At 56.1% G+C, this 12,401-nt stretch overlaps 1 protein-coding gene across 1 annotated transcript in view; it reads right to left on the bottom strand.

Moving 5' to 3' along the window:
* Positions 1 to 2,256: 2,256 nt before the first annotated feature.
* LOC109317005 (ras GTPase-activating protein 4-like) overlaps positions 2,257 to 12,401 on the bottom strand; it is a 47,562-nt gene continuing 37,417 nt past the window's right edge. The window contains exons 10-21 of the mRNA XM_019545407.1: positions 12,077 to 12,230; positions 11,637 to 11,701; positions 10,763 to 10,875; positions 9,503 to 9,695; positions 8,455 to 8,592; positions 7,810 to 7,954; positions 7,199 to 7,368; positions 6,440 to 6,577; positions 5,941 to 6,076; positions 5,356 to 5,476; positions 4,508 to 4,566; positions 2,257 to 3,360 (exon numbers count right to left, since the gene is read on the bottom strand). Coding sequence (XP_019400952.1) covers positions 3,239 to 3,360; positions 4,508 to 4,566; positions 5,356 to 5,476; positions 5,941 to 6,076; positions 6,440 to 6,577; positions 7,199 to 7,368; positions 7,810 to 7,954; positions 8,455 to 8,592; positions 9,503 to 9,695; positions 10,763 to 10,875; positions 11,637 to 11,701; positions 12,077 to 12,230 — 1,554 coding nt within the window. The 3' untranslated portion in view covers positions 2,257 to 3,238. The remainder of the gene's footprint in view (positions 3,361 to 4,507; positions 4,567 to 5,355; positions 5,477 to 5,940; positions 6,077 to 6,439; positions 6,578 to 7,198; positions 7,369 to 7,809; positions 7,955 to 8,454; positions 8,593 to 9,502; positions 9,696 to 10,762; positions 10,876 to 11,636; positions 11,702 to 12,076; positions 12,231 to 12,401) is intronic.

Below are 12,401 nucleotides of genomic sequence, written 5' to 3'. Positions count from 1 at the left end.
CGCTGCGCCGAGCTGAGGCGGCTCGGTGCGGTGAGACTGCCGCCCCGTCTGGTGGGCCTCAAGTTGGTTCCTTATTCCCCGTTGCCAGTTCCTTTTTCAAAGCTAATCTAGACCCAATAAAAGCTTGTTATCAATGAATTACACGTCCTGCCGAGAGAGAATGTCATTAGCTATGCAGACGTACTAATCAATATGTAAAATAATACCCCGCATCCAGTACAGAGCCCTAAGGGCAGCTCAGATTAGGACGGGATTCGGGGCAAAATGCTTTTTGGGCCACCCCAAACGCCCTCTCCATGCCATTGGGGGGCTGTCGCAAGGAGCCTGCCCGGCCCAAGGCTGGGTGGGGCTGTGCTAGGCCCCCCGCCCCCATCCGCGCTGCACTAAGTCTGATGGCTCGAATAAGGAACTGGCTTTTGGGCTGTCAGTATGGCTAGAAGTCCCGTTTGGGCCACCCCACGGCACACCTCTGTGGCACCTGGGGACTCTGCTGGACACGTGTGACCAGAGTCTTACCCTGTCCCGAGCGCAGTTTGTTCGCGCCGTGCTGCTAACTAGCAGTCCCTCCCGGCCCCCACGTGCCAAGTGTCAGAGCTGGCCTGAGCGGGGTGTGGGGCCCGGGGCAAATCAGCTCATGCGGGGCCCCCACCCCCGCTCCAATTCCCCCAGGCCCGGTAAAGCTGCTTTATTACATTTTTACTACTGGCCCAGGCCAGACTCAGCTTCAGGGCTGAAACCAGAGCTGAGCCACCACCTGCTACAGGCCTGGGTGGCTTGTGCATGGGGGAGCCTGCCCTGCCTCCTTGCCACCTTCCCCAACCCGCTCCCCGCCAGCAGCTGGGGAACTGCTTACCTTCATCCCAGAGCTGCTACTGCTTGTGCCTGGCTGGATTGGGCCAGGGCCAGCACTGCTGACTGCCCTGACGCCGGAGCTGGGGCAACCGTGGAAAGCAAGTGGTGGAGTGGGGGCAGGGTGGCAGGAGGTCAGGCACAGGCATAGGCATGGGGTGCGGGGGTAAAGAATGGGGACCTGGCCCCTTATCTCTCCCACAGCAGTTTGGAGGATGAATTTAAGACGATCCTCCAGTAATTAGATTTTACACAAGGAAAATAATAAATTAATACTTTTCCTTGTATAGAATCTAGTGATTGTGTGTGTGTGTGTGTGGGGGGGGGAGGTAGGTGTTTATACTTCTGCTTTGAATACCAGTCTTTCATAGCTAAGTAATAGTTCATTAAAATAATCTTTTCAATCTGAAATAGTTCTCTTAGAATAATAAACGTTCCTTTTTTTACTCATCTTTAAATTTTTGATTCAAAGTCATCTTGGATAACTCAGGACAGATGAAAATGGAAGTGCATCAAAGAGACCAGTGCTACACGTGCTGGTCAGCCATGGGAAGGAAGTAGTAGAAAGGGTTATTGCTTTCCAGCCCCTCCTGTGCTAAGCCTGTCCCCACCAGCCCCAGAGGCTTTGCCTGAGGGTGCAGCAGGCAGGCAGTGAGGATGCAGATGCTGGGTGTCATGATACAAGATGCCTTTATTGTACATTCCCATACAGAGCACCTGCGCCGCGTTGTGCTGTTGTGAAGTGGTGGGGAGGGCGGTGTCAGGGACACCCCATCACAGGCCTTCACTTCCAGAGGCTGCAGTCACCCAAGTAAGGAACACACCAGCCATGGCCTGGCAGGCTCTGGCCACAGCCCATGGCACACAGCACAGACAGACTTCCCTCTGCCAGGTGGCTGCCCTGTGCCGGTGGCATCGGCTGTATCACCTGCTGGCACTGGTCCCTCAGGCAGCCAGCATGGGGAGAAAGTGCAGGCTGTGTGCAGCAGCATGGCAGCACAGGGCAAACAGCAGCCTGGCTTGGCTGCTGGCCTGAGAGCATGAGTTTGTAGTGGCCCTGCTACATGGTCTGGGCACTTCTGCAATGGCTTGCCTGAGGGACGGGTGGTGCTTGGTATATCCCAGGATCCCCAGCAGCCTCTTTTCATTGCCAGCATGGGCACAAAACACCAGAACCTGCCATCAGTGACTTGGATGCAGGGTGGGCCCAGCTGGCACAAGAGAACTCCCATGGCCCTAATATCCTCCTCAAGGACAGATGGGGAAACTAAGGCAGAGAGGCCTGACTCTAGGTGTTCCAAGATCCACCCCCTCCACTCCCAAGTGCTCTTAAAAGCCCCAAAGCACCTTACCCAGGATGGATGATGCTGGGAGCAGACCTCTAGAGGCCTGACGAAGAGCCCCTTCCCCCCCAGCCTCTCTAATCTGCAGAGCTCTCACTTTGTGGCCAGCAGGATTCCTCCCCCCCAGCCCTCCTGCCCTGCACCGGCAGGTGAGAGACAGCATCTGAAGTGCTCAGCTCCAGCACCATTAAGCCTTGCTCATGCTATGTGACACGCTGCCGGTGCCACAGAGGGCCAGGCCTCTAAGGGATGCAGGTTATAAAGTCCTGGTGGTCATCAGCATCCATAATATTGTGCAACCTTTCTCCAGGGTCTCAGCAAAGGATCTCCAGACACCTGAACAGAAGAGGGCATGAGCATGTGGACGAGGGTGCCAGCCCCACTTCAGAGATGGTGGATAGAGGCACAGAGAGGGGTCGTATGATTTGCCAATGGTCACGCAGTGGGTCCAGGGCAGAGGAGGAAAGGAAACCCAAGCTTCCCAATCCTCAAGCCATGCCTCATCATCCAGTCCTGCTTTTCTACCACTGCTTTGGCCTGTGCCTGAATTCTGGTTTTGCTGCTACATTGAGACTGGCTGGGTCCATTTGACCATGGAGATTCAGTGCACAAGGGAAGCGGCTCACATACAGGGATGCAATGTGGCACCAGATGGGGTTTGGGCACATGCATGGGTGTTGGTTGACAGATGATAACCAGAGGCACCATAATGCCAGCCTGGTGGAGGGGAGATGAGGGCAATTCCATGCTACCAACTGAGTGAACCAGCACACACTGATCCCACACTCGACTGACATACATCACTAACAAGGGCACGAGAGGGAGGGGGGAACAGATTCCATTCAGTAATGGAGACACCAAGCTAGCCGAGTCCATTACATGACTTTCTGAGTGGCAGGGCAAATGTGCGAGCAAGAAGTCAGCACGAGGAGGTTTCCCCCTTGCTACTTCATCTGGTGTTGGCAGCTCCCACGGACACAGCCAGACCGCACTAGCGTGAGTGAGAGCACATCCCTGCCCTGGCGGACTGGCTCTCGCCCAGGCGGTCACGTCTGCAGCTCCACAAGGCAGTTCTTGTCCTTGTTGGCAATGCTGGCCTTGCGGTGGGCATCCTCGAGGTCCTGCAGCACGTGGAAGAGCCTGGTGGGACCATCCATGTTTTCTGGGGCTGTGAGGGAGGAACAAGCAGAGGTGACACCCGCAGTTAGATTCCTTTCAGCAGCAGCTCCTGCCAACACACCCATCCCCAAGGAGGGGATGCCACTGCCTGGCCCAGGGGCTGGAGAGGCAGCTTTTGCTATATCAAGCTATATAGCAACTATTCTCTGACTAAACTCTAAATTTTCCGTTTTTTGAGGTAAAATGGGGTTTGCAAGGAAGCAGTGTCTCTTATGAGGTATAAGTGCTGCCTTCTCTGAGCAATGCTTACATTTTGCTCAGAAAAAAAAAAATCCAATACTTCACACCCATAGATTCAGCCATGCTGATCCGGGCCCCCAGGGAGCTGTACCTCTGTTGCCTCGTGTCTCCATGCTCTGCTGTGGGCAGAGCTACTTGGCTGGACTACATATCCCACCATACACACCAGCCACGAGTGCTCGTAATCCACCTCCCACAGCCATCCTGGGGGTGCATGGCCAGTAGAGGAACCCGGGAAGCCAGTGTAGGGCTTCTAGCAGAAGGGCCCTCATGCCTAAACACAAGCCGCGTGGACTGAAAGGTGGCAGGAAAGCCTGCTAAAGGCCAACTGCCTCCTAAATCCATCTATGTTCTTCCACCAGAGCCCACTGCTGTGGCACTCGGAGATGGCCATGGGCCTTCTGTAAACCATGTTCACGCAGTGAGATCACTCAGGGCCCGATCTAGTCAGCAGGAATCTTGCCACTGCCCTTCACAGACTTTGGACAAGGTCTGCTAGGTGCTCGCTGCACCAGTTGACCAAGATGTCCTGTCCCTAGGTCACCTGGCGCTGGCTGAGTCAAGGCCGGCGAGATTCCTAACCCATTGCACGTGGAAAAGCCACATGTTCAGTGCTCTCTTCAGCGAGACCTGCTGTGTAGTTGGGGGAGCTGGAAGACAGGCTGGTGGGCACCAAGTGCCCTTCCCTCATGTCTGAGAGACAAGCAAATCCACCCCAGGTAGAACAAGTACTGTCACCTGAGCCCATTGGGGGAATGGAAGTGGTCACTTCAGAAGGGGGACGGGCACTATAGACAGTGGAGGAAACATGACTGCACAACAACTTGCACATCAAGGTGGTCCCAGGGGTCCCCTGGAAGGCTTGACAAGGCAGCACTGTCACAGCAACGTAGTACCTTCACTTTGGCTCAGGCCATTTTCCCTTTTCTCCAGCATCAACTCCTGGTACTTTTCCCTTTGGATAACGAGAAAGAAGAAGAACTGAGTTTCTAAGTGTAACACATACAATGGGCTGATTCCTCTTGTCAGCTTGGCCTCAGCCTTATTCAGTCCTGCAAGACACTACCAACAAAGGGAGCTGGAGGGTGCAGGGTAGTCTGTCTGCTCCCCCGGCTAGCTTGGGGCATGCAGTGGCTTCACCTAAAGACCGAGGCGCCATTTCAGCCCATCCTCCTTGCCCACGTTCTCCTGCTCTACTGTAGCATCACTATCAGTGGGGTCACAGAAAGGCAAGGCCAGCCCAGGTGTTACAGGGACTCGAGAAAGCAATTTGTGGAGGAGGAAAAGAGAGGAGTCCCATCATCAGGGACAGGTACAACCAGGCACTGCACAGCAGTGCTGAGAACAGTCCTGCCTGAAGGATGCAGGGAGATGGACTCACCCACCTGTTTCCCCCCAGGGCACCCCATCCATCGTCACAGAGACTGATGCTCACAGAGCATGGTGTGCACTGCCTCCACCCCATGTTACCACAGCCCATGGGACTGGTGCACAGAGCCTTAAACGAGGCCCAGGCCAGTTCCAGCCTGAACGGGACAGGCCACCGGATAGCACAGTGCAGGCAACTCTCCTCACCCGTGGCCCCAGGGCCGTGCAAGCTGCTCTGTGCTGATCATCCCCTGCCCACCACCGGTGATGTTCCCCATGAGTGAGCGCATGGCATGTGAGACTCACCCCACATGTACATCCTCCCAGGCACCCACTTGTACAGTCCTAGTCCCGCTGTGGGGATCAGCTGCCTCACCTCATCGCGTCCCTCACTCCAAGCAGGTGCCTGAAAATCAGCTGAGACTCTAGGTCTGGATCCAAGGGGTCGTTCCATTCCTGCAGCGTGACTCTGTGCCGGGTTTTATCACAGCCCAAACCTAGGAGGCCAGTGAGAGCCAGGAGGTTGGTGTCAGATGTGCCGCTGGCACGGACAGAAGGTAGCACTGGAGACAGACCCGCACAGCCTGCACACAGATCCTCAAGTGGCCTGGGTGTCCACCTTCCCTAGGGAGCTAGGTTTTATATCTCTGGGCCTAGCTCACCCTCCACCTGATTCTGACTTAGAGATGGGAGAGTCCCATAGCCTTGGTAAGGTGCAATTTAACACACCACAAGCCCCAGTGAAAGCACCCCCTCAAGCCAAGCATTTCCCCCCCCAAAGGCAGACCTCACAGCATCCCCATCAGCCAGGAGCTGAAGGCATGGACAGGCTGGGTGACCTACCCAAGATCCCATGGGGACTCAGTGGCAGAGCTGTGGCAGAGACCCCAGGAGTCCTGCTGCTGTCCCCACCCGACTCACTCATCGCCCTTTGCAGACAGCAGGCTGCAGAGCACAGTACCTGACTTGTCCTTCTGGTGGCAGCAGCTCCACTTGTCTCCTCTGAACACACCCGGGTGATACGAGCACAGCATCTCCGTGTTGTTCACGCAGGCCTTCCTCAGGGCTGAGAGCCACTGGTTCAGCTCATTGACACACTGCAACATGGGCAGGGGGCTAGGACTGGAGCTGGGAGTGGGGGGTGGAGCTGTGCAATGCCAACCCTGAACAGCCTAGAGCCCAGGGCTCCCACACATTGTCCTTGCACCCAGCCCAGCATGCCTGCTGCCTCTAGCTCTGGCTGTTGCGTCAGGCAGCAGCTCCACACTGCAGCACGTCCTACTGCCCAGATATTCCCAGGCTGTCCCTGGTTCCTCAGAACCACAGGCACGATGCATTGCTTCAGCTCCCAGGCTCGCACGCTCCAGTCTGGTCCGACTGCCCAAGCTCCTCTTTCTCCACTACCCATGGGCACACCCCCTACCCGCTTCACAAAGGCACTTGCCTGGTGGCAGTCCCACCTTGCACTGCAGATAGGCCGTCTCTGACTGCCCCGTCTCGTCCATATAGATGATCTGCATCACGTGGGAGTTGCCAAAGCTTTTTTCCTCCACCTTCTCGGCCGCCCGAATGTTGGACAAGGTGATGAAGGAGCTTTTCTGAATGGCAGCCCAAGGCAGGGGGCAGAAGTGTTAGAGGGAAAGACAGGCGTGACCTACCAGATCCAGATGGCCATGGGTTCCTTCCACTGCAAGGACCACTGGGCATGGGCTGGGAAGCAACTCCATTGCCTTTAGACCTCCAAGCGATGAGTTAGCTAGTCCCACCTGTGAGGCTTCACATGCATACTGCCCATCCCCCTTTATCTCCCATGTACACTCTCTCAGAGCTAGGGACAGTTCAGACCCATTCCACAGATGGGTGAATGAAGCCTAAGCCCTGCTTCCAGCTGCACCCATCCCCACTCCAGGCTGCCAAATCCTTACACGTGCCCTGCCAGGTCTCACAGGGGCAAATGTGCCCTCTCAAGAGGTCCGTGGGATGCTGGAGCGGAGGCAGCATAGAGGTGGGGGCTAGTGCTGAGGGCCTCAGCAGGAAAGTTTCTCTCTCTGTACAGTTCAGGCAACACGCAGCACCAGGCCAAGAACTGCACTTCCCCAGTACAGACCAAAAGAGACTGATCCAGAGGCTGACTGCCAAGGATGGGTCGGTCCCTGACACCATATGCCCATTCAGTCCCAGCTCACGGCAGAGCATGCCCTCCTACCCATTGCCCTCACCTTGGAGCTGGGTGTCTTGGCAAAGCTGAGGGCTTCGCTCGTGAGGGAGAAGTACAGTTTCTTGAAGGACGACGACATGAGCGGCCCTTTGCCTTTGGTCTTGTGGATGAACAGTGGTCCTTCCTTCACAATGAGGGTCTGCAGGGTCAGTGCCTTCTGCAGGTCCAGCTCTGCAAATGACAGACCCCAGGGCTGATGCTCCCAGAGCCAAGAACCTTCTGTGGGAATGACAGCTGGCAGCCTTGGTGCCCCTGGGCCTCAGAGCAGTGATGGGCATGCAGCCGTCACTCCCTTCTTGCAAACAGGGACACAGGGCAGGTGACCCAGAAAATCAGAGGCAGCCCCATGGACTGGGATGAGGACGGAGGTCTCCTGCTTCCCAGCTTAAGACCCTCTCCACTGGCTGCACTGCCCTTCTTATGAGGCACGGGGAGATCCTTCTGTGTGCCATCTACCCAACTATCACCACGTGGACTAAACAGAGTGACCAAGTTCCAGCCAGGGAACACTTTCACTTCAGGATGTGGGACCACTAGCAATGGCAAATAGCCCTGAGCCAGCCAGACCCAGTGTGGGTCCCTGGACAATCTGGCTTCAGGAGCCTTATTCACCTTCCTTCTCCTCAATGTCCACGAGCTTGGTGATGAATTCCTTCATGTGGGCGACACCCTGCTGGATGGTGGGTTGCAGAGGGGCCATCCACACCTCCTTGGCCCGGCTCGCTGCAGTGTCCATGTTCCCAATGGTCTGGATTGCCTGGCACCAAATGAAAAGGCAGGGCTCATGGCATGCCCAGAAAGCAGCCAAGGTGCCTCGCAGCCATCAAAGAGGCCTGTACACTTTGGACAAGGCTGGAGCAGGGCCACGCCACCTGGCACTGCAGGACTCCAGGGAAAGAACCCAGCAGCATTCCTCATGGCAGAGAAAGGGACTCTTTATGGAGCTGAAAGGACGCCTGTGTGACTGACTCAACTGGTTCGAGATTCCTCCCTGGAGGCCTCCCCACAGAAATCTCGCCCAACCATGGCATCTGTAGGACGGGGTCCTTCAATTGCTGGGGGACCCCAAATCTATTCACTGCCCAGGAGTCAGTGCCCAGTAGTCACTGCCCCATCCCCACCCGTGAAGGCATCCCTCAGCTCGCCCAAAAGAACATGCAGCCCTGGGGCATGCTCACAGGGACCCCAATGGTCCCTGAGGCACAAGACCCACCCCTCCCACCCACACACATGCTGACAGTGCATCCCGGGGCTCACCTTAGCCAAAAGCAGCAGGGTGCGGCTGGTACGGGCATCTGCGTGCTTCTCCCGCAGGTGAAAGAGCTTGGGGGACATGACGGCTGGAGAGAAGAAGCGGAGGCTCAGAAAGCTGGTAACGGCGATGAACTTCACGTTCTGTGGGGAAAATCGCTCATCAACACTGATGTGCAAAGATAGGTGCGTGTCCGCGCACGCGCACACACAGACATGCACTGGCATAGGGCTCCACTGCTGTTAGTTACCATCTCTGCAAGGCAGACCAGAATGGGACCCTCCAGAGCCATCGAGGCCTTGAGACATCTCAAAATGCTGCAGAAACCCTCCAGTGTATCCACCCAGCCGTACAATGCAACCAGCTGTGGGGTGGGGGAAGGTGTCAGCTGTTTATTAGGACTCGGGAGAATCCTTCCTCCTGTATAAGCTGCAGGAGGGGAATTCAGGGAAGGCAGGATGTCATTCCAGGGGCCAGAGGGAAGTGGGCACTGAGGTTCATGCCCCTCTCCTTCAAAAGGCCCCTCAGATCCTTCACAACCATGAGCCGCCAGGATTGGAGACGGCTCCCATAGCAAAGACGACCGGCTTTCACTGTGCTGTGGACAGTTCTCAATTGTCATTCTGCAGAGCTGCCACGGCGTGTCGCGGGAGCTGCGTCTCACGCTCCCCAAGCCCCAGGTCTTCTCTGCAGGCCTGGCTCATGGGTTGGACCCCGTCTCCGTAACAAACAATTTCCCTTGGGGAAAGGCAAGGGCATGGTACATATAGGTGCCCCTAGCCATGGTGCATCTGGGGAAACAGCATGGCTGGGAAGCCCAGCCCAGAGAAAGGGATGAGAGCACAAAACAACTGAACTACAGCTTCTGTAGGGCACCACAAACAGGTCTCTGCATCTGAACCATTTGGGTTTTCAGGTGCCCTCCTGTTTAGAGTCTCTCCCACAGGGTCCCCCAGGGAGTTATGGTCCCTCTGGCAGTGCGGCAGCCTTCTCCTGCTCCCCTGCACTGCTCCACACCAGACAGACCAGGCCCAGAAGCACCAGTCTACCAACCTTGTGCTTGCTCTCGGGGAAATGCTCTTCCACTCGAGTGAAGAGCTGCCGGAAGGTGGCACGGATGTTGGCGGGACACATCTTCACTGACTTGGCAATGGCAGCAAGGAGCTCACCCAGATAGGCCTGCAAGTGCCGGGAGCTCTGCTGGATCACCTCGCTCTCCGTCTGGATCCGATGCAGCCCTGAGCACCTGCCAGGGGCCAGACAAACACACTCAGGCAAGACCCACTGTGGGCCCAAATGCTCTCAACTGCTGCTCAGCTGGGGGACAGTATTACCATCCCGCATGCTTCAGGGCTGACTGGTGAAAAGCTGGGTCAGGAAGGATTTTCTTCCATCCTGCACTGTGCTGGGTACTGCACCACTGGTGCATGCAGGGGGGCCCAAGAGCCCAGCCCTAGCTGCTGAGAGATGCAGGCCACTGAATGAGCAGTGTGTGGCAGCTGCTGGGTGCACCCACTTCTAAGTCACCATGTAACCCCACAGTGATTAGTCTGCATTCAGAGGCACAGACACCATATCTCCACTGCACAATGCAGCATAAGGTTAGGAACACCTCTGACCGAGCTAGCTTGAGCACTGGAAGCAGTAGCAGCATGTGAGCCTGGACACCACACCACAATAATTTACTCTTCTTCCCAGCAGGGCTAATTAACACCAAGCTAATACAGCTCTCCAGCCTCCGGTGCCTGAGCCTGCCCGACAGGAGCCATGCCTGTGCCATATAGGGTGACATACACAGAGATAGGAGTGGGAGCTCCACCTTCCCAGCCACGGATCCGGAGCTCTGGACTGGCCTGAATGCCTGCCCTCTGGTGCTACTGGGCAACATCCTCCGGAGGTCCACGGTACAGACAGACAGAGAGCTGCTGGCTGGTATTTATGCAACTATGCTACTGCTCTAGGTAGCAGAGTGTGGCTGCATGCGAGATCCAGCGCCAGGGATGAGTGGGGACCTCTGACATTAGCAGGGTGGTGCCAAATGACCACTCTGGGCCCCCAGACTGGTCCTTCAAAAACATGGGCCAGATCTTATTTGCACCAGATTTATACCACTGTTATTCCTCCTTTACAGCCATGTGAGAAGAGGATCGGGCCCCTGGCAGGCCGTAAGGAGGTAGGCCCGGTGCCTGGGACCAGGGCAGAGGCTGGGCTGGCCCTTGGGGCTGAGCTCCTGCCCCTTCCCCCTCCTCTTTTCTCTGCTTTGACCCCACACAGGGAAGCATGCTGGGCTGTGACACTTGGCTCAACCCTTACCCAACATCTTTAATCTCCACCTTGCTGGGGTCGAGCTCCACATACTTCTTCTCCTCAAAGACACGGTTAATTGTTGGCCCCAGGATGCTGTGCAAATACTGCATCCCTGCTACCTGCGTGAGATAGATTGTGATGCAAGCCACGCACCCACAGGCTCACCAGGTTATACACACAACACACTTTCTCTCTCTCTCTCTCTCTCTCTCTCCCCCTCTCTAGTATGCACTGCAGCATCTTGTTTCTCTATAAGACATCCCATTTGTTTTTAGCCAGCAAAACCTTGAATCCCTCAGGTAAGCCTGTCTCTCTCCTCCCCTTCCATTGCCACCACAGTACATGCTTTGCCCGCTTCCTAAGGGGAAGACTGGATACTCTGCATCTCCAGCTACATTCTCCACTGCAGCCCTCCAGCCTGAGAAAGCCTTGGCAGTACCTTAAACACACCCACACCCTCCTGGATGTCACTAGACATGGGTGCAACATTGGCAGGCAGTTCCCACCTGCAGCAGCTGATTCAGAGCCCTGTTTCCACACTGCTCACGGTCAGGAGGTTCTCCCCACAGCCTGGTGAGCAGGTAGGAGCTGGCTGCAGTGCACAGATCTGCACCCAGTCATGGGGGTCCACTTCAAGCCTGTCTCTGATCTACGGGTGACCATGCCCTTTGCTGGAGCAAAGGAGGGGTCCCGAGGTAGGGGTTGGGGGTGCCTTGTCAGACCTCCTAGCACTGGCCAAAGGTAAAGTGTCCTATCAGTTCAACAAATGTCCTCCATGGAGCAGACCAGGGACTGCAACTCCCTGGCCCCAGGGGGCTTCTCCACCCCAGGGGGTAGCGTGAGGGGTTTCGCAGGCGGGGGCAGAGCGCGGGGCAGGCACCTTCAGGAAGGATTCCATCGACTTGGAGGCCAGGGAGTTGCTCCGGAATAATGTGTTTGGCTCACCTGCAAAAACCAAGGAGCAGGAGAGTTACCCATGAGAAGCCCCTGGAGCACAGAGCCTGGCTTCATCCACATGGAGCCTGGCACATGCCGAGCAGAGGCAGGCAAGGCAATTTTGCACATAAACTTTATGGGCGAATTAGCCTGGGAAAACAAGAAGGGGCCCACAGCCTCGTTTCAGAACTCAGCTTAAACCCACTTGATGCTTTTGGGGGCTTGAACAGACAAAGGCAGCTGACACGCCCTCCCCTGAGCAAAATTATGGGGGGAAAAGGATTCACAACCCCATAACTGAGGTCGAGAGGGTCCCAGACCAACAGGCTCCCCAGTGACTCCAAGGCAATAATGCGGAGTGGTGCCCATGGTCTTGGGCCTTACATGTTTTGTCCAATTCTAGCTTGAAGAGAAGGTCCAGGAACTCTTTGGCCAACCCTTGGCCTAGAAAGAGCTTCACGAGGTTGATAGCCACTTCCTGCCTGCACTCGGCTGTGGTGGTCTCATCGATCAGGGTGATCAAGGGTATTTTTCCATCCTGGCAGAAGAAAAGTGGGGGCTGTCGGGAACAGAAGAAGCCAGGCCAAGCCCTTTCTCCTCAGAGAAGGGTGTCATATTCCAGGAGGGGGGTTTCTGGATGCTGGTGAAAGACCCCGGCTTGGAGCCCTGATGAGTGAAGGTTGCAGGGCAGATGCAGCATTAGCATCAG

Source organism: Crocodylus porosus, unplaced genomic scaffold, assembly GCF_001723895.1.
Source record: "Crocodylus porosus isolate Cpor-Errol unplaced genomic scaffold, CroPor_comp1, whole genome shotgun sequence".
In the NCBI taxonomy this organism is placed as follows: Eukaryota; Metazoa; Chordata; order Crocodylia; family Crocodylidae; genus Crocodylus; species Crocodylus porosus.
The sequence above is the reverse complement of the archived record's forward strand: the minus strand, read 5'-3'. Positions and strand labels throughout refer to the sequence as shown.